Below are 20,673 nucleotides of genomic sequence, written 5' to 3'. Positions count from 1 at the left end.
CAGTAGAATAAAGCTAGGAGGCTCTTACACATCCCAAGGCTACCAAGTAAACATACTATTACTAAATATCATCAAATTAATCCATCCATCCATAGCATCCATCAAGTTATTAGTACCTTCTCCAAGAAGGTTATATTTTGGGTAGCATTTGTTTGCATGTATGTAGTGTTTAACTCGAAAAGGCCTGGATGGATTGTATCGATATGTGGGTAGGTCTTGATGAGACCCTGAAATGATTAGATTTTTAGCCTCCTAGTGATTGGTACTGCATCGTAACCTCCAGCTTTGATATCTCGTTATTGTTATTGGGTGTACCAGCTACTCTCTATACTCACCACACTCAAAAGCTTCCACACCAATGGCCGAGTGGGTAGAGTGTTCACCTTCCATTCCATAGATCGTGAGTTCGATCCCCGGCCGAGTCATACCAAATACTTCAAAAATGGTACATGCTGCTTTCTCTGCTTAGCACTCAGCTTTCGGGAAAGAGTATGAAAGTTGAACACACATCACTGCCAGTGGACTAAGCCCCCTACTAGCTGTAGTGATTGCACAAAGTTGTGTGGCCCATGCAGGGCTTCTGAAACGGAGATGGGTGCTGCCCGATGCGCCATCAGGCGTGGGAAGGACTTTGTTTTACCTTCACACAGGTAAACATGCATTAATGAACCAGAATGCTATAGGTATTGAGAGCTTTTGGTTGTACATTTACCATATGAGCCTGCGCAACATGAGACGTGGGAACTGGTGGTTGCAGTACTGGGATCAGCTGTAGGAGGCGCTGCAGTTGCAACAGGAATAATGCTGCCGATGCAGAGGCGGAGAAGCTCCAAAGGCCAAGATTTGAATTAGCTTATTAATAAAGTACGATGACTGAATGCATGCACTTTTGCAAAGAAATACCCAAGATTTTTAACATTATATACTTTACAGAAATTTCCAGATAAGATATAAGATATGCCTACAAGGAAATAGAGATGAAAACCAGATAAACTTATTTAAAAAGGGTTAATAATATTGATATCTAAAATTTTTCTAGATATCCTCTGTCACATATGGCCTAATGACATATTCATTTTTGCAACATGTACTCAGTTTCATGCTGTTAGACTTTTTAGCTTTGCCAAGAAGGTTAATTTGTTTTTGGTAGCGTTTTCTACCCACGCAGAGTTCAAGCTTGGACTTAGGTAATGTTAATCAAATCAAAATAGAAACGTCTAATATTTCACTTACAATTCAAGTATAGACAATTATTGTGAATTCAAGGATGGGGGAGGGTGTAGATATAGGGTATACTTTAACGGAGTTGTTCACACAATCTTTCGACTATCAACAATTTACATTATAGTTTATTATAGCCTTCAAGAGCAATGTAAACTGTTGATAGTGGAAAGGTTGTGTGAACAACTCCAGCTGTGTGTGACGGAGTTTTATGGGATGACATAGCATATAGTAAGTTTATCTGCTTCATGAGGCCAATCTCTTGATTTGTTCCACTCTTAACATATAGAATACAACACGGTGTACTCTGTATTACCTGAGGTATCAGCCCGACCGCAGGTCAGATCGTCCGAAGGCTGGAGGGTGATCCGACCCGAGGGAGGGCTGGGACTTATGTCATACCCACCTGAGAAAACCCATGTTTTGATGCAAAATGCGCCAGAAGTTGAACAAATTTGGTGCCCTCGAACAAAAAGTGTTACAGCAGTAACGTTCCAACGTCCGAATCAGGTATTCGAATTTTCGACGGCGCCGCACTCGTCCCGCTCGAAATAGTTTGATTTATTCGAATGGAGCCCGTGTGATACAACTTAGAACCCGTGTGATACAGAAAAATATCACACGGTCCGGAACACCTGTATCGAACGTTATCGCGGCCCAGGCATGACATAAATGTATCATACACCATTCATGGCCCTAATTGATATGACATTGGTGTGTACTTTTAAATCCTGATTTCAAATGAACAATGTCCTTCGCCATATCTTTGTTCGAAAAATGTTGTTAAATTAAATGGGACAAGCAGTAAAATGCAGCTGTATCACTTATGCCAACCTGTTCATATTAGTATTTTTAGAGGATGATATATATCTTTCAAACTATAGAAAATCTTAGACTTGTTTTCAACATTAACATAAATACAATTGTGTCTACATTGACTTTTGTCATATTGTGAAGATAACAGACCGAACAATCAAAGCATCAATTGATCAAATAATGTCAGTTCAGTAGTAAGACCGCTAAAGGGAGCATCTCGGAGGGGTAATAAATGCAACATGCTTGAGGAGTTTACTTCCTACATGGCTGACTTGTATGAGTCGGTGGTCAGACTCTACCAACTCAACATAGGGGTCTAACGAAATACAACATAAACCAACTATTACACAGGTAGTGCAATCGTAATGATGAGACCAAGGAATGTCAGACAGCTTCACATCCATCAACTCTTTATTGATGAATCAGACAGACTCCCTTCCCCCACTCAGGCCATGAGCGGGATCTTGGTGTAGATCTGTGCCGGACCCTGACCGGACGGCAGGTTGACTTGCTGGATCCAGCTGGGCCACACCGTGCCCTTAAAGCCAACCATGGCAAAATTGCCTAATACACGGGACAGAATAACATGATGGATTACAAAGTACTTCAAGTTTGTATGCAACCAAGTGATTCATTCAAGATCAACGACAATTCTGACTTCTGTTACACGCTGCAGCGTAGGTGCCGCTGCTAGCAGATTGCTGTCCCAAACTTTGTTATCCACTGACCAACTGTTCACAGAGAATAACATCAACACACATGGAAGGGTTGAGGATATAGCTGTAGCATCAAAGTAGCTCAGAATCGAGTCTTGTTAGCTTTTAGCCATAAAGCAGTTACTCAAACATACGGTGTCTTTCGTCAGTGATACTGGGGAGATCTTGTTTTATATCCTAGCTATGAATTGACACCTTTGTCTAATCTTCATTGACATATCTTGTTGGCCCGCTTCCAATATTTGCTATCCCGTTTGAAGCAGACTGCAGCTTACAAGACTGGATTGCAGGCTCGTATCCCTGATGTAAATTGACATTTACAGATCTGAAGGGTGGACATGAGAAGGCGGGTACAGCATACCTCTATTGCCTGTCTTTACAGGCTCCTGAGCTCCGATCTCCTTCAGTGCAGCTAGGCACTCTTCTGCATATCGACTGGGCTCATCTCTGGTGGCCACAAGAACGATGGAGCTGAGGAAAATCAAAACATGTTTAGGTAATGATTGGCTATATATTAAGTAGTCCCATTCATACATACACAATTATTGATCATTGAACATGTAGTTTAATGTTTTTTCATGGTTTTGTCGTTGTCTAATACATGTTTTACCAGGTTTTCAAGCTCTAAAGCCAATTTTTAATATATATGTCTTCTTATTTTCAGTACTCAATTTAGGTATCACACCTTTGTGCACTGTGAGCCGTTTCAAAACAGACAACTGCAAATGGGATGCTTACAAAACAAGGTGACAGCTACCTAAGGCTCTATTAATGTATATGGCAAAGACTCAACAGTGACAGTTTCGTCTTCTATTGCAATCACTGTATCTGGCATGGCAGTGAATTGTCTTGGTATTCACAGTCTTCTTTTCTGGTCCCTTTGTGACGGTGCCTTTATCTAACTTCCCTCTTCTCATTTTGCCCGTCATCCCAGCTGTCTGTTGCTTCTAGCTCTCTCTGGAGCTCTTTTGCAGCCTCTACTACCTTTTTACTTGGTATGTGACACTTACTTTGGAGCAATGTCGTTCCGTATGAAACTTGCCATTGCCATGTCAGCTTCAGTTTGTCCGTGGGTGTCAAACGTCATCTCGTGTCTCACAACACCAGTCAGGGCATCAACGCTGATGACAAGGAATCCTCGGTAGCTGTTACCAAATCGGACTCCGTCTATCTGAGGGAAAACAAAATGTAGCAAGTTTGGCAATTATAGCTGTTTGTGGCAGGTATTTTCTAATCTCTAAGCAGATTTATTGGAGGCATAAGATGGTATCAAATCCTGGCCAAGTTTGGCCGGCTTTTGATACTGTCTTATGCCACTGGTCAATTTGCTTGGAGACAAGGCCTTTTTGTAGCTTAGATACTAAAAGGAGAACATTTTGCACAGATGTACAGAGTATCTGATGTAAAATGTCACCGGGAAGCTTCCTGTATGCAGAGTGTGTACTGACTATGGCCAGTGGAAAATATTTAGCTCTTCATTTCACCTGTCTGACACTCTATGTTGTTGAAGTCTAATGTCATATTGTATAACTCTCTAACATCTCAGCCTGTGATTCACTGCCATAACCTAATGCAATAAGGAAGTGTACACACCTCGATATAAGATCTGTGGCCTTGCTGCAACTCCTGCCACCCCGCGGACTGAATGGTTACTTCCAGAAATTTTGTGTTGTCATCAAGGACGATGGGCTCCTGCAAAGATAACATCCTATGTCTGAAACTGGTAACAAAAAAACCTGGTACACAGACATGCAATGGTACAATGGCCTTCCAGTTACCTCTGACCCTCTACTGGAGTCATGTGGCTGCAAGATCGTATACATGTGTTGGGTCAGTTATTCCGAGGAGGAATGCATTAAACTTCTGCTAAAAAAGAAAAAAAATGAAAAAAGATTCTGACGGTTTTGCTTGCTTAATAAAAGTGTAATCTATCAACACATATTTTATAGAGGTGCTAAACATCCTGATGTTTCTAAAATGCTACAGTTGCATGGATTCCTTCCTTTATTCCTTTATCATGATACTTATGGCCCTATTTAGGGCTAGTCTTCCTCGGTTTGACCAATTAAACATACATATACAACACAGACATATGCATATATACATAAAAGATCAAACGATATACATACACAATCATAAAACTATTAACTTAACTTGAGAACAGATTTTAACAATTCCTTGCCAATCTATAGAATTTTAATCGCAATAATTGTCATGTTTTAATTGCTTGTGATGTAAAGCCCGTGAGATGTTATGCTATTAACTTGTTCGTAAAGTCTGAAACAATTCAGCCTCAGCTGCTTTTTCTGGACTACTTGTACTATTTGTATCCAATAAATCAGTTATTATTATAAATGTGTAAACTCACCGGAGCACCACAGCCAGAGCAGTCGTTGGCCATGCTCAGGAAACTCGGCATGGGGACGGTCTCTGTCGGGGTCAGGCTGTAGGTGGGGTAAGCTGCTGCCATACAGTCGCTGACCGCGTCACTCCTCATGGTGGCCGTGATGATGATCCTCTCACAGCCCATGTGTGAACAGTAGTTGTGGCCTTCCCGATCGTAGTTTGCTCGAACTTTCAGGAACAACAGGCTGTAAAGTACAGACAAAATTTGAATGTTTTGGACAACGAAAATGCTGTCCTACAATGCTCGCAGTGGTTTTGAGTTTGCTATAGTCACATACTATGACTGCAGTAATGGAAACACCAGTGCCTGAGTTTTCAGACGAGTCACAGGGTATAAAAGAATACTTTAGATAAGATGTAAATGCAGAAATTCTTGGTGGCTTTATGTTGGCGATATTTCGCGATGACTGCTTCAGCGCAAACTCAAAACTTGCTTTTGCTTTCTTTTCTGCCTGCCTACACCCTTGTCTAGGTGTTATACTGAGTCTCAAGGAAAATTAACGGTTCCTGGTAGATGTCAATGTGTAGATATTGGCACATTGGCGCATCACATCCGTGGTGTGTTTTTTGGCACGCATTTTGACAGATAAGCCAAAGGGGCTCGGTGGGCATCACTCCACCATATAAGGGAAAGTCATCTGGGCATGGTGGCTATCGAACCCGGGTCCTATTGCTTCTGAGTCCAACGCTCTAATCGACGTCACGGAGTGATGGCAATCTTCCAGAGACAACCAATATAGACTTACCCTGTGCTTTCTTCAAAGTAGAACATCTTTCCATTGCCTCCCTCAACATTGTTCAAGCTTGACACCGAGTGGATGTCCTCGTTGTGAACGGTAGCGCTCGGCACACGCGTCCTTATTTGGTACCTAACGCGGAAGGTGGTTCGTGGAGGGTAGCAGAGACCCAGCCGGACCCAGTCTCCACTGAGGGAGGAATACAAAGTAATGTTTGGATAAAACAGGAATGGAAACAGACCTTACTATCACTTCTACCATTTTCATAATCATTCCTGAGTTTTGAACAAGCTCTCCCCCTACAAATGAGAATGCGTGATTAGTCAATTGAAAATAGACACTGATTGGATTGTGCTTCTGGTTCACATGAGGGTCTGGATGTCTTTTTCCATGGGGCATATCCTTCATCATCATCCGGGCGAACTGGTTGCACTGATGGACATGACTCTCTTCCTCCATCCTTCCCTATCCTCCATAGCCTTGGGTAGTTCTTCAGCCGAGCAGCCAGTATCTTCACAAAGTTGATGTACATATATGTATGTTTTGCGTGGTCTACCTCTGCTTGTATGACCATGTTTGGGAGTCCACAACAGAACGTCATAAATAATCTCATTATTTGCTATTAATGATAGTAGCGGCCTGCTTAGATTATTCGCAAATCGTAATTGGGCACATTACTTCTACGTAGCACATTACTTGCATTATTTGTAAATCATTCATCTGAAAGCAAGATTCCCCAAAGTTACCCAAATCTTGTGCATATGACATAGGAATGCGTTTTACCGTTCAATGTAGCTGACCTTCCTGCATAATATTGTTAAGTGTTGTAGGTCTAAGATTAAGCATTGCCAGAGCATGGCATATCTGATGATCATAGCAAGTACCCCCCATGCAGATAAAGTTTGTTTATTTAGATAGTGGATCTCCATTAGAATTTATAAATTGCGTGTAAATTCTATTCTTCCTGTAGTCCATACAAAATTACAGAAAATCAAATAATATATATTACATTTAAGTGTGAATCAAGTATAACATAAAGCATTGAACATGTTACCTGTCAAAGTTGATGGGGTAGATGGTGATCTGTTCTGGCGCACGTCCGTCCCAGTGGACAGTGTAGCTCTTCTCCAGCATGACTGCAGGCTGGTACTTCTGGTTAACGTTGACGCCTGGTGAAGCCGTACCCTTCATGACGAGTGGATGATCGGGATACTCGTCACGGACAAGCGACATCAGCAGGTTGCCTGGGTCTTCCGCATGGATGAATAGCTGTGTATTAAAGATAAAAGGGAAAACCGTGATGTTTACAAGCACATAGTACATTTATGCCTTACTCATCACAGGAAACAAAGGTCACCTGGTATATTGGAATATTATGATTCAATGTATCAATGATGGATGAATTATGTATGGTTAAAAAGTAAATTAAGACTTCATATGTACGAGCTCATAGCACTTGGTTAATGCCTTACACTTCAAATGATGTTCATCGAGTATGTCTGAACCGTTAAAATCTTAGAAACAAACTGTCAAGAAATAGGCTCGTAACTATGCAGTTTCCGCCTTTTTCGTGAAATGGAACACTCTCTTCTGATCAGACTAAAATGTCCCAAGTAAGCAACTTAAGTAAACGGAAATTTGTGTAACTCCATTTCTTGAGAATGCAGAGTTTCTGAATCGCCAGTCGGAATTGCCCTAAGGAAGGTGACAGACGGTCACCGAAACGTTGGTGAAAATAAAGCAGTGGTCGTGTAAAAATAGCCTCTTTATTCAGTGACGTACCAACCTGATGAAATTATTCACAGAGTGCAGAGTTTCATTGTACATGTACTACGGCCATATCCACATTGTAGTGTGATTCTGAATACCTACCTGTGCATACTTGCCAATGCAGATGTATGCTCGCCACTCTGACTTCCCCACACAGCCCGGGTTCCTCAGCACAAAGTTGTCCTGCCCGACTACATAGGTGTCAGGGTAGCCGGTGGTACTACCGTCCACGTCGTGGAATATCTGTGTCTTGTCCCCATCTTTGCTGTAGCTTTGAAACCAAGGCAGGTTTCTACCACCGAGAAACACGCGGCTCTGAACCTGAGAATCATTTATTGCGCAACATTTTACACAGAGCACCCTACTGTTGTACCTGTGTATGCAAATATGATATAATCGGTTTGTTCAATTTTGATCTTAGGGATCTCACAATAAAATGAAGTACAGACTGAGTTTATGTAACGCTTGTACAGATATGAATTGATGTCTATGCAACACTGGCCTTTACAAAGTAATAAAATTGATTAACATCATGTTATATCTGTACACTGGCACAATACATGTACTATGTCATTGCCACGTTGTCAGTCTGTACAGTTTCTATTTCTAGATTTTTCATTTAAGTATTTTAGTGTACCACAAGGGTTTATGTTAACTCTTCTTAAGAAATAGGAACATTTTCTTACATCCTCAAACTTGATCCCTGTGAGGTTGTTCCTCGGTGCTGTTTGCCAGTTAAAGCCATTCAATGTGCAGAGGGTTTACGCAACGCTTGTACAACTATGAACATTATTTCCTTACATCCTCAAACTTGATCCCTGTGAGGTTGTTCCTCGGCGCTGTTTGCCAGTTGTTGTTCAGGAAGAACCCGATCGCGCTGCTCCAGCGGTTGTACTCCGGGGCAGCGGCGTACTTCTTGAAGGTGCAGCTTTCCGCCAAGGTGGGACCGTCGTAGACTTCTAGCCCTCGCATCGGGAAATCTCTACAATTACATAGTCAAGTTAATCACTTATCCAGTACTTGGTACAGAATTAGGAAAGAGCCATTGAGACTTTTTACAATCATTATATAATACATTTATTTATGACAATGACAATGATCTTTATTGCATATTCCTGCCCAACATGGGCTAAATGCATTGGGTTGGAAAACTTAAGTATACGTGAAACAGGTTACATCTTATATCATCTAAAATCTACATAGCGTCTTCTCTCTTTTTGAAACTTGTGTGAACAAATTTACAAATCTTTTCAAGTGCGTTGTAATTGTTAGTCGCGATAATGTAGTTGAACATTTCGTCCTTGCTTAAACACGCACATTCATTATTAGTTGTAGTGTATTTACGAGAGATTTGCGCATCTCGGTGTATAGTGGGCATTCTAAAAGAAAATGTACTTCATTGTCTACACATCTATCGTTGCAAAATGTAATTTTGAGACCATAACTCACGTGGCCCTAGGCAGGCTCCTCTCCACCGGTTTGACTCCTCCCATCCCCCACACACTGGACCCGCTGGCGGTGCCCACGTTCTCACTCTCCCCGATAAAGATGCTGTTCCAGATCTTCTGGCTCGAACCTTCGTCGTTAGGGAATGTACCTTCGCTGTATCGAAATATCAAAACCGCATTATGTTTTTGCGTAGTCTATTGATTAGACATATCATATACCACGAGGCAAATCTCAGACGTCCTGAAATATTGGATTACTGATAAGTCAAGATATGCCTTGAATTCCATGTAATGTGACGTAAGGATTAAAATTTGCTAATTTTTCAAAAGTTATGTTGTCACAGACGAATCATATTTTGCAAATAATTGACTTAGTACAGAAGACTTCAAGGCACTAACATAGCCAATGGGTGTCACACGCATGTATAGATAGAAAACACAGATGTGGTACCTGGACATTGTGAGACCTTTCCCATTATCGACGAACCTGGAAAACAATGCAGAAGATTCAGATGTCAGAGTTCCTAATTACATAGCTCGCATGTGCATATAGAGATTATGAAACATGGTCTGTCTTGTATACACTCAGAGATATATCTGTTAGATAAACTTTAGAAACGTGGGTCAGTGTTGGACATATTACAGATATTTTGTGGGGCAAAGGGATCAAAATTAGCCTGGGTACCATCCTCCGTAGTAACTATTGGCTCAATCTTTTTGCTGCTACTACTACTGTCTGAGCCAGCAAAAAGATTAGGCCGCTGCAGTTACTGCAGAGGATGGTACCCAGACCAGCAAAAATTACTTCAAAGTCCTTCTTTGATGCTAGCAAGTATGATCGTGATCTACGTACGCGCATTTGTCAAACCAGATGTCCCCTCCGCGGACCCACGCCCCTTGTTCCATGTTCTTGAAGGCGATGAGACCCTCGATCATCGCTGGCACACGTGGCTGCCGGAGGTCAGCGTTCTGATGGGGCTTGTACCTACAGATGACAGGGTTGCAGCTGGTTATAAAGATGCTTCTGAACCACCACTGCAACCAAGGCCAGATAAAAGCTCAGATTTGTTGATTTTGTCCACCAGACTGTAATGCTGGCATGACACTAATGTGTTGTGGTAGTCTCTTACGTATAGCTGCTGCAATATAACTCAGGGCTCTGTTACAGAATGGATGCTCTTTGACATATAGAACAACAGATTTGTACAGCTTTATACAACATGGATTGCCTTTTATGCTAAGCCTTTTGAAAAGGAGAAGAGAAATACCTCCCACCGGTTCTGGATAGAAATTCCTCTGGTGAGTTTGCAGATGGTTGAGTGGTCTTCACTCCATCATCTATCATGAATCCATCCTAAAAAATAATCCCAAGTTGCCAGAACGAACAGCTTTAGTGTATTAAGGGGAAATTAATGAGATAAAATGTAATTTTACAAATGAGATGACATTTATCATTTGTCAATTCGAAAATAATGGTTTGCAAGTGACAGATTGTCAGCTTGAAACTTCAGGTAACATTAAGTTGAAGCAAATACATAGTGTTTACCTTGACATGGTCAAGTCTAACAAACTACTGTTTTTTTTTATTCAAGCATATTCATAACTATGGTGACCAACCCCTCCCGCTCTGTCCTGCAACTTGCTAACCATAATGTCTCTGCTACTCTACAGTAACCCCAATGACGGTCATCTGGTCCCGGTCATTGAACAGAAAGACAAGTGGAAGAAAGGGAGCAAAAAAGTGTATTCTTTCATTCTGAGAAGGCTAAAAAAACCTAGGTATGATGCTAAGACATAGGAAAAACCATTTTCAATACACACCTAGGGGAAGTTATATGTATAGAATGGAAAAAGTGGTTGCATGTGTCAAGAAATTGTTATTAAGGCTCAAGACTCTGTTAAAGCACTACTTATACCCACTATTCCATTGGAGTGTACTCTGTTGTTGTAGAACCGACCCAGAGGAGTCCGCAGTGCTTCATACCGAGGAAGAGATCCCGCCGAAGGGCCGGTCGGCTCACGGTGGAAGATGTACCAGATTCCAGTATGCTACAGAAGTAGGCAGATGTAGTCATCATTTGTAGCATGTCAAAAGTCTATGATTTGAAGGAAAATAGCATGTCAAATGATTCGAAATAGTAAGAAAAATAAAAAAAGCAACATTTGGAAGTTATGTCTTCGTGTGGTCTATACCTAGCCTGATAAATGAGAGAGAACGAGAGGGGGGGAGAAGCCTGTACTGAGGCTGAATTGTGTGATACATCACAAAGGATAGTGCTCTCTTAAAAACTGCAACTGCAGCTCAAACACATTATTATGGTGACCATCTCCTCCAGCTCTGTCCTGTCACTTGCTGCATAATATAATATAGTCTAAGACCATGGTGCCAGCTACCAGTAACCATGGTGATAGCTATTTGATCATGGTCATTGACCTTATTTTCTTGGAGAAAAAGAGGAAGAAGAAATCCTGCAAAGGCTATAAGTTTCCCTTTCACCAAGACACAATCTTATGTCATGATGATGTCTCAGGAGAGAAGAACCATACCAGAGATCCTGCAGCCGCGTTGTTGGTGAGGATGTTGTTAGGGTGAGCTATCCAGAACGTTGATACTGCCCTGTATGTGCAACAGAAGAAAAGACTTGTTGATTTATGATACAAAAGAGGGATGTTAATGGAGTTAATGACAGTCCTAATCCAAGACTTTATCAGATTTGTTTTCTTTAAGTTGTGTTTGTAAAAGTCATGTAATACTATGTAATAATGGCAATTTGAACACCTCTCATTGACAGACTCAAGCAGAGTGGGAAAAACTCACCGACAGTCACTCGTCGATGGAACGTAGTTCCCGTAGACCGCGTCCCTCATGGACCGGCACATGTTGTCGTCCCTGTCGGTGGGCAGGAGCGTGCCCGCCCGCGTCACCAGGCCCAGGTTGTGGTCCAGCACGTTCCGCTGCTCCGCTCCGTCCTCGATAAAATAACAGTGGCCGAGTGTGTCGTACCCAACGGTGTCTTGGACCTGCAAAACATATCCAAGAAGGCAATCCATGAAATAAATGCTATGCTGTATTACATTTTTTTCTATCCTACTGTGCTGATGTCTTTGGTCACTCTGTGTATAGAGATATTGTTTTTGGTGCACGAGGAACATATTTTACAGGGGTGTGAGATCTCAAAACTTTTGCTGTCAATCCTGTGCAGGGTTGTCTCCAGAACCTGTCGATCCCTCCATTCAAGGTTGGTTGAGCGGACAAAAAATTCAATTTCACAATATGAAAATGAATTTCACAATATGAAACTGCTGAAAATGCATTTTGGTAGGCATGCATTACCAGTTACGACAACGAAAATCAACAACATGCAACGTTACTCCCAAACGATGAGTGGGACGGAAAAAATTTAAAGCTGGAGACAACCTGGTCCTATGTCTTATGAAAGTTATGAACTGCTTTCAGCACAGAAATGTAAAATTTACAATGACTGACCAGTAGCCCGTGAGACCCATGGATGGTCACACAGCGAGAGAAGCAGTGGTGAATGGACAGCTCTCGGACGTACGTTGGGCGGCTGTAGCCCCCAACCTCGTCCACATCTCCGGCCATGTGAAAATGGACAGGGTAGGCGCCCTGCACCTGTTGTCCCATGCGGGTGAACTCGATGCCAGACAGGTGGACATCTTTGAAACCTCCCAAAATCTGTTGGATTAGATCAAAGGAGAGTTACATATAGATTAAGAGATCTGGTATTTTGGACCTGTGTCGTATTACTAACTAGTTTCATGGAACAGTACCTACACATTACATTGCACATTTGATTTTCAGCACCACGGACAAGACTAGTTTTCCTAGACCTGGTCGTATTCTTAATCTTAAAAGAAAAATAAACAAACCTTCCCCCCCCCCCACTGCCTAATCCCCATAGCCAATACAGATTTGGTCCAGATTACCTTAGCATGCTGAAGTTTAAAGCAGCTAGGGTACTGCTATATTCAGATATGTTTCAATCTCTACAAGTGGATAAAAAAATGGAGATTCACTTCCGGACGTTGCGAGTGACATCCATCACTGTTCTTCAGCATCACTAAAACGAACTGGCAGAACAATTCAATGCAAGTACAGCTGACTAGAAAAACTGTAATGAATTGTTCTGCCAATTCATTCTAGTGACGCTGAACAATAGTGATGGATGTAATACGAACGGCCTGGAAGTGATCTCTATTTTTTATCCAGTTGTAGAGATTGAATTGTAAGTGAATATTGTTTACCTGGATGTCTAACCTTCATGAACGTAACCTTCATGAACGTAGCTAGGATACTTCGTGCATGAGGTGTCCCAATAGTTGAATTATCGATGTGCTAAAAGAGGAGATTGCATGTAGACGCATGTTTTTTTTTAATATTCTCGTTCCAGAAACTACCTTAACATGTCCTCCGTAGGTGTCGTAGTCAAAGAACTGGCAGAAGTTGTCGCCGTAGCAACTGTCCTCCATCTCCCCTTGGAACTTGATGTTCCTGGTCAGCAGGCCGACCTCTCCTCGCAAGTCGACGTCATCCGAGATCTCGCCGAAGTGGTTGTACTGAACTTCTCCTGTGAAGTCGATTAAATAGTTTATGATGCCATGAATGCTATCTGTACCTGTATAGCCAGTACAACCTCAACACACCTGCTTCGCAGGCACTGAACGACCTGTCACACTAGCCTTTGCACATCTAGGTGCAAGTGCTTAGTGCTGTTTAAATCAGTTTAAACCTATCAAATTGTACAAAAACTTTGCCACTTTTAAGCTACAAAATATGCAACATTTCAAGTTGTAAATCCTTTTAAACTAAACTTGTAAATTGAGTGCAATTTAGTGGAGGCTTCACTGCAAAATTCAATAAAGTCATTTTGAATCTTAAATCTTGAAGATTCAACACCCTACCGTAGTTGGTGGTGATCAATAGGACCATAGGCATGAAAGATGTTATGGGGAATATACAAAACGATGTTTATGAAGGACTGGGCCGGAAAGACGCCAGCCCAGCTGACTAGACTGTCCGAAGACCGCCAGAAGTGGAAGTCTCTTGTGAACAATCTTACCGCCCCTACGGCTTCCTGAGCTACGGGACTGATGGATGGATGGATGGTTAATGAATGGGGTTTAAAACATTTGTGAGCATTTCACATGGAGACTCTCACCGCTGATCTTGACCTGGTGGCTGGAGCACTCCTGGCACAGCAGCAGCTGGAACTCCTCTGCCTGCTCCATGTTGTAGTCCGTGCTGGCCAGCACGATGCGGTCCCCGGGCTGCCAGGAGCTCACGTCATCCTTCAGGTTGATGACGTATCCACCGCCTGCACCCTGCACCTTCAACGTGCACCGATTGTGACCTGTAGCATAATTGTTTGTTTTGTATTTATTGTTTAATTGCACATAATACAAAAAAACAACTAAAAATTACAAACGGTGAGAACAAACATGCCGGAGGAACCAGAAACCTAAAAGGTGGGTTTCCCCTTAACTGCAGTTGATAACATTTTGATGTTATCAAAATATACATGATAGTTATGATTATCATATTACAATTAATTCAAATGCAAAAAAAAGTTAAAATGAAGGAAGAAAAGCAAATCAATATCGATACAAGAAAATAAGGATGAAGTGAAAGTGAAGTCGATCCAGTTTAAGTCGATGAAGGTCAGAAATCCAGGAAATAAGATATGCCAGATTGCAGGTAAACAAGCAAAAACTCCATTATTGTATATTAGGCTGTATATTGCTCAAAAAGGACTATCACTACAGGGTAATGCGTCTTCATCTTACCTCTTAGCCACTCACTTGTGGCGGTGATATCAAAGGAGCCAAAGAAGGCATTAAAAGTGGCTGTGACGGCAGCGGTGCCGGTGGTCTGTGTGTCTGCAAAGGGATGCACAGCAAATGTAATCACATACAACAGTATTGCACGCAACTCCTAGAATTGCAGAGGGAAACAGAAAAAATGCTTTTGTCAGCATAACATGATGCTCTATAATTAATACTCACCCACATAGGGAATTTTCTGCTCCACTGCACGGCTGGGGTCTCCCTTCACACCGACAAAGGCCCAGGGCTGCCTGAAACGTCATTGAAGTATTATTACCTTCAGTAAAAAATTGAGGTGCTGTTTTTGGCGTGTCTGTGTGTTTGTACGTGTTACCGAATACTTGTGGTCAGCAAAACTTTCAAAGAACCTCTGCCTAAAATGTGCCATTATGATAGTTTAGTCATCAAAGTATTACTACCTCGATGAAAAAAAGGAGGTATTGTTTTTGCCATGTCTGTCCGTGTGTTTGTCTGTGTGTGTGCATTCCTGGATATACAGCAGCATATCTTCTTGACGGGAATGGATGAACCTCTAGATGAATCATAATGATATCAAATATGAAGGTAGATCTATGTTGGGAAGACAAAGGCCAATGTCGGTTTTAAGCCCCCTGGTCTTCTGTCCGGACCTTTTATGATCTTGTTTGGGTTGCGAAGATTCCCCTTGACCTCTGAATGGCCTTGCTTCTCTATCTGACATGTTTTTTTCTACAACTGCTTTCCAAACATAGCGTACCTGTGTGATAAGGAATCCACTTCGACGCTTCCCAAAGCCCGGATCTGCTCTCGGGCTGTTTCTTCCAGTCTTGATGCTGCTTCGTCTTCTGTTTGCAGCGTCACAATTCTCCCAGACGGGATTTGGTCGATAAAAGTCGCCAGACTCCGGCTGTCGGCGGTGCTGCCGTGAGTGTCGAAACTTTGCCAGTCCACCACGGCCCCCGTTATTTCATCGAAGACATTCGCGTGAATTCCTCGACCCCTTCCGGATCCACTAATCTCAGAGTCCCAAGCAAAGGCGCCCTTTCGCACAACAATTCAAACACTGTTGTATCATCTTATGTCGCATATTGAGAAGAAAATCCTTTTCTTAAACACATGGTTGCTATTGACAGCATGAGCATCCTATCAATAGTGCAAAAAGAGGATGTGCCAGAATCGGTTTAGTTCAGACCGATTCAATGAACCAATGCAATTGCCTAGGGGGGTTCGGATTATTGGGGTTTCAAACAGCAGTATAGTTAGAGGAACATCCTGTCAGTAACCCCACCTTTCTTTATTGCATTTTTAATACCATCTTATGCAATCCAGTCTGACATACAAAGTTGTGCATTTTAAAGCGCACATACAGACATTTCCCACCATACAGAAAGCTATCAAGTCAATGTCCATAACGCTAGTCCACCTTTATCCGCGGGGTAGGCTGTATTGGCTGGGTTAACCTTACAGAGATTACCTTGGCCTTAACTTTTTTTAAACAAAGTACTTGTGGATATCAGGTCGACGGACAGTGGTTTATAATTGCTTGAAAACACCGTCGACTTGATATCCCTAAATACTCTGCTGGGCGTTACCCCACAGATAAAGGTGAACAAGGTGAAAACCAAAGTGTCGTTAGACACAACACACCTTAGTTGTATCATCTTGTCTCATATTTAGGACGATATCCTTTTCTTTAATAAAGTCAGCATGTTAATTGTAATCTAGTCTGACACAGTAAGTTGTAGATCGTTTTAAAGCACACTGGCATTTCGCGTAGTGCAAAAAGCTGGCAAATCAATGTCTGTGCGGAATGACAACATGAAATTGACATTATTAGTGACAATTAACATTCGAAGACCCACCTTAGGAAGGCCCCCTGCCGGAACCGTCTGTGTGAGCTGTGTCCACGCCAGTTTGTGCTGCCCGTGGATCTCCAGTGTCCCACCTGCCATGACCAGGAACTGTTTGCTGTTCTTCTGGTCGTCCTTGCGGCCGTACAGGGACACCGTTGCCTTCCCCTGGTACGGGCAGGTCTCGCTGCCGATGTGGAACTCTCCATCGCTACTTACGGTAACCTCACGGGACCTCAGGACTATTTCTGTATTACCCAAGTCAGCAAAGACAACCCTTCCTGCACAGATGTGTAGAGAATGACAAACCATCTGTTGGAATCACCTGTCATTAAATTCATAACACTTTTTTTCACGCGTGTGATAGTACATGTAGTGATATCGCCGTTAAACTTTGTGGTCAAATTCCTAAATTAGAAGATTTTTGTATCAGACTTATCCACTTACAATGCTGGCATGATCTGCCATAAATTTATAACACTTTTCATGAGTGTTATAGTACATGTAGCAGTATCAAAGTTGAACTTTGTGGTCAAATTCTTTTCTTCAAGCAGAGGTTGGGTCACGGGAATTAGCAGTGGCTGGGATTTTTACTGGCTCGCTGACCAAACTTCAACTTGGAGAATAGTCAAATTTCTACATTGGAAGATTCTTGTATCAAACCTCTCCATTCGGTCATTGTTGTTCACCTTGTAGCACTGGTGGCACATAGACGCATGAAGTTTCCGTGCTGTTTCCATAGCAGGGTATATTTTACAGGGAGAGGTTGCTAGCCCTTCCACTTAATCATTCTTGAAGCATCTCCTTGAATACATGTCCCAATAAGACCTTTGCAGAGAACAGAACGCATGTGCGGTGACAGGAATTCTACTAAGGTAATAAATATGTCGAAGGTAATGTCCCCGAAAAAGAAAAACAGTCCTTGTCTCGACCATTGTTCATTTGCATAGCACTGTCCAGGCGGGTTTTGTTTCCTTTTTCGGCCGCACGCGCGTTCGATCTCTGTGAGAGGGCTTATTGACATCCTTTCTGAAAGAGGAGAGCACCCCCAACCAACATGTTCTGCCCGGGATCGAACCATGAGACACTGGAGCTGTGAGCTACAGGGACATCCCTATCCATTCAGTCATTGCAGGTCAGTCTAATACTGTAGACACTCAGTAGTAGGCAGTGTACGTCACTTACCCCCATCTTTGACTTCCAGTGAATAAAACGTGGCTGATGACTGCAGCAGGTAGTTCTGCCCTCTACCCACAACGACCTGCGCGTTGGGGTGGTGCCCAGGGTTCCATGGGGTCAAGGTGGGGTCAGCATCCGGGCATGCTAGGGTCATACAGGTGTGGTCGATTTATAATGTGTACAAAGGTGTGAAAGTCGTCTGTGCCGTCCGTACAAAATCAATGTTTACATAACGATGACGCAGTCGATGACTTTCTAATACATTGTACATGGATCATTTGCTCATCATTTGTTCCAGAGGATGTCATCCATATAATCAAATCAACATAGCCTTTGGGTGAAAGTTTATGACGTTTGCACGAGCGAACAGGCACAATGTTTGCAAAGGTAAATGTTGAAACTTTGTTATCTGCGCCATTGTTCAAACACGTCCAGCGGAACTTACTCAATAATCAAGTATGTACATGAGTTGAGACGTAACTTAGTGGAACCGCAGCTGGTTCTGTTCCCTTTGGGATCCCCCTCCCCGAATATGTTGATAAAAAACTGCACGCAGTACTTGAAAAATGTTCTTGCTTACACCAACGTCATCTTTGTTACTTCTAGGCCAAGGGAAATTAAAAAAAATACGTTAAACCCTTTTTGTTCACATTTCCTTTCAATCACAAAATCTGTACATTTAAAAGCTAATACAATACGAAACCAAACAATGATATGCAATTTACGAGACGAAACATTAAAACGTGGTTATATGCGTGTTAAGAGTTTTCGAACTTTGTAGTTCGGACATTTGTTTTTTATTATGTACTAGAAAGTTTCTTTTCTAAACATTTCAATGAGTGAAACTGTTTCTTTGGACATGAAACGCAAGGACAGGCTTTACGTTGATATTTTTAGTGAATCTAGCTGTCCTCCGTTTGGTGCAAAATCATTCCCATGGATTTAAATGAATGGAAATAAATAGATTGTTGTAGATAGGTCAAATTTGTCTTTAAGTGCGGCATACTTTGTATTTGTTGAACATGTAAGTAGTTGTATCCCTTGCGCTTGTTAATCGTATTTATATAACACTACTGTACACAATATGATTGCTACGCTGTGCAATTCAACCCTCACGCTGCAAGATTTTGTGATCTTCGTTTTATATTATGAGTGGAACACTAAAACAATCTACTACATTGAGCTTTCCTTTACATTGACAAGAACTTATCACAAAATGTAGTTTGCCGTGTTATGGACTAGAACAGCCTGTGGACTATACAGCTATTTTGAATATACAGCTTAAGTAAATACATCCGATCGAGATAGACAGCGAACATGCAGAACAACATCAACTTCAACTACATCAACTGGTTGTAACGTTACAGCTACTTTTCCAAAGGAACTTCCGAAGACACACTGGAAAGAACGGCTCTCCTTAGCGAGAATATTGCTGATATAAATAGTACCTCTGGAAAGTGCCTTACCTGAACCTTGCGACAAGACACCAGACAGAATGCCCAGCAGTACCAGTGTAAAGGTGAAGCTTAACATCTCAAGTTCACTCCTTTCTCCAATGGAGGCACTTGGTAGATGTTGTTCGTTATTCAGGATATATGTATATCTTCAGCAGCACTACCATACGTATGTATTTGCTTTTCGGTAGGAAGGGGCGTGTCTGTTCGGAAGTGCCGCGTGTGGTCTGTGTGTGCTCAGATATGCCGTAGCTATCGTGGCATCGAGGGGCGAATTGGTGGCTATAGGGTGCTTGTCCGAGAACCCAGATACTTGGGGTTCAAATGCCGTAAATTGTTCCGATGTTGTTGTGCCCTTGGATTGGTGGAAATGCATTTTGAACGAATTTCCCAATTTCGTAAATGAAAGTACGCTTCTGTTAGGGACATTCCACGAATAGGGCGATGGAGGTGGGGACCACATCCTGTAGCCTGGGTACCATCCTATTTCTACCGGGGCTCCGTACACTCGCTTCCCTAAAAAAATATTTTTAGGGGTAGCGAGTGTAAAGCCCCGGTCACAAAGCGCGTACGATTCCTTGCGATGGACTATTCCGCATATCGTACGATGAGCACAGTACATCGCAAGAAAATCGTAAGCATCGCAAGCCAACGCAACGCATCGGATGGTGTTCAAAATTTTTCCAGCGTCGCACGATTTTTCACTTGTGTCTCTTCTGTATAGCCGTCTGACCGCTTTTGTGCTTCTTTAACCAACAAAATGTGGACATAGCTGTTTAATACCTTCCTATAATATCTTTAACTGTAAAAATAAATTTAAAAAGACCATGACAACAAGAGTATTACAAGCAAAAGTTCAAATCAAGCGTGAGTACTGGTATGGTTATCTCGGTCTGCTTGCCGGCTCTACGTGTCAGGCTCTTTCGAAGATCGTCATGATCATGATATGCTATCAACAAAAAGATGCCATCATACAAAAATCAAATGATAAGAATTATATCATATATATTTCCGACTCATAGAGCCTGCCTTTATGTTCGAGTTGTCCCCATGGTTATTACGATTATGGTAAACTGACCCAAGACCGACGAGAGCTGAGATTTGATCTAATTATAAACTCACGTGCATGAAGCGATCAAACAATTTGTCTGCATCACCTGTGCGTGGCGCGCTGTTCTCTGGTTGCGACTGTGGCAGTTGCGACTGATATATTTCCCCTTTTCGTCAATATCGACAGTATCAGGGAAAACTGA

At 42.1% G+C, this 20,673-nt stretch overlaps 1 protein-coding gene across 1 annotated transcript; it reads right to left on the bottom strand.

Moving 5' to 3' along the window:
* Positions 1-2,430: 2,430 nt before the first annotated feature.
* LOC118411529 (cell surface hyaluronidase-like) lies at positions 2,431-19,594 on the bottom strand. Its single transcript, XM_035813845.1, has 25 exons — positions 19,433-19,594; positions 17,973-18,110; positions 16,800-17,068; positions 15,695-15,978; positions 15,139-15,209; positions 14,920-15,012; positions 14,295-14,486; positions 13,534-13,703; positions 12,602-12,811; positions 11,933-12,135; positions 11,662-11,731; positions 11,035-11,163; positions 10,383-10,468; positions 9,968-10,099; positions 9,566-9,601; positions 9,116-9,268; positions 8,468-8,648; positions 7,769-7,987; positions 6,951-7,165; positions 5,906-6,085; positions 5,122-5,344; positions 4,347-4,445; positions 3,764-3,924; positions 3,115-3,224; positions 2,431-2,601 (listed from the first exon to the last, which is right to left on the bottom strand). The coding sequence occupies exons 1-25, from the start codon at positions 19,497-19,499 to the stop codon at positions 2,483-2,485; spliced, it is 3,810 nt and encodes a 1,269-aa protein (XP_035669738.1). The 5' UTR covers positions 19,500-19,594; the 3' UTR covers positions 2,431-2,482.
* Positions 19,595-20,673: the final 1,079 nt, after the last annotated feature.

The sequence above is a fragment of the Branchiostoma floridae genome, chromosome 3, assembly GCF_000003815.2.
Source record: "Branchiostoma floridae strain S238N-H82 chromosome 3, Bfl_VNyyK, whole genome shotgun sequence".
Classification (NCBI taxonomy): Eukaryota; Metazoa; Chordata; class Leptocardii; order Amphioxiformes; family Branchiostomatidae; genus Branchiostoma; species Branchiostoma floridae.
The sequence above is the reverse complement of the archived record's forward strand: the minus strand, read 5'-3'. Positions and strand labels throughout refer to the sequence as shown.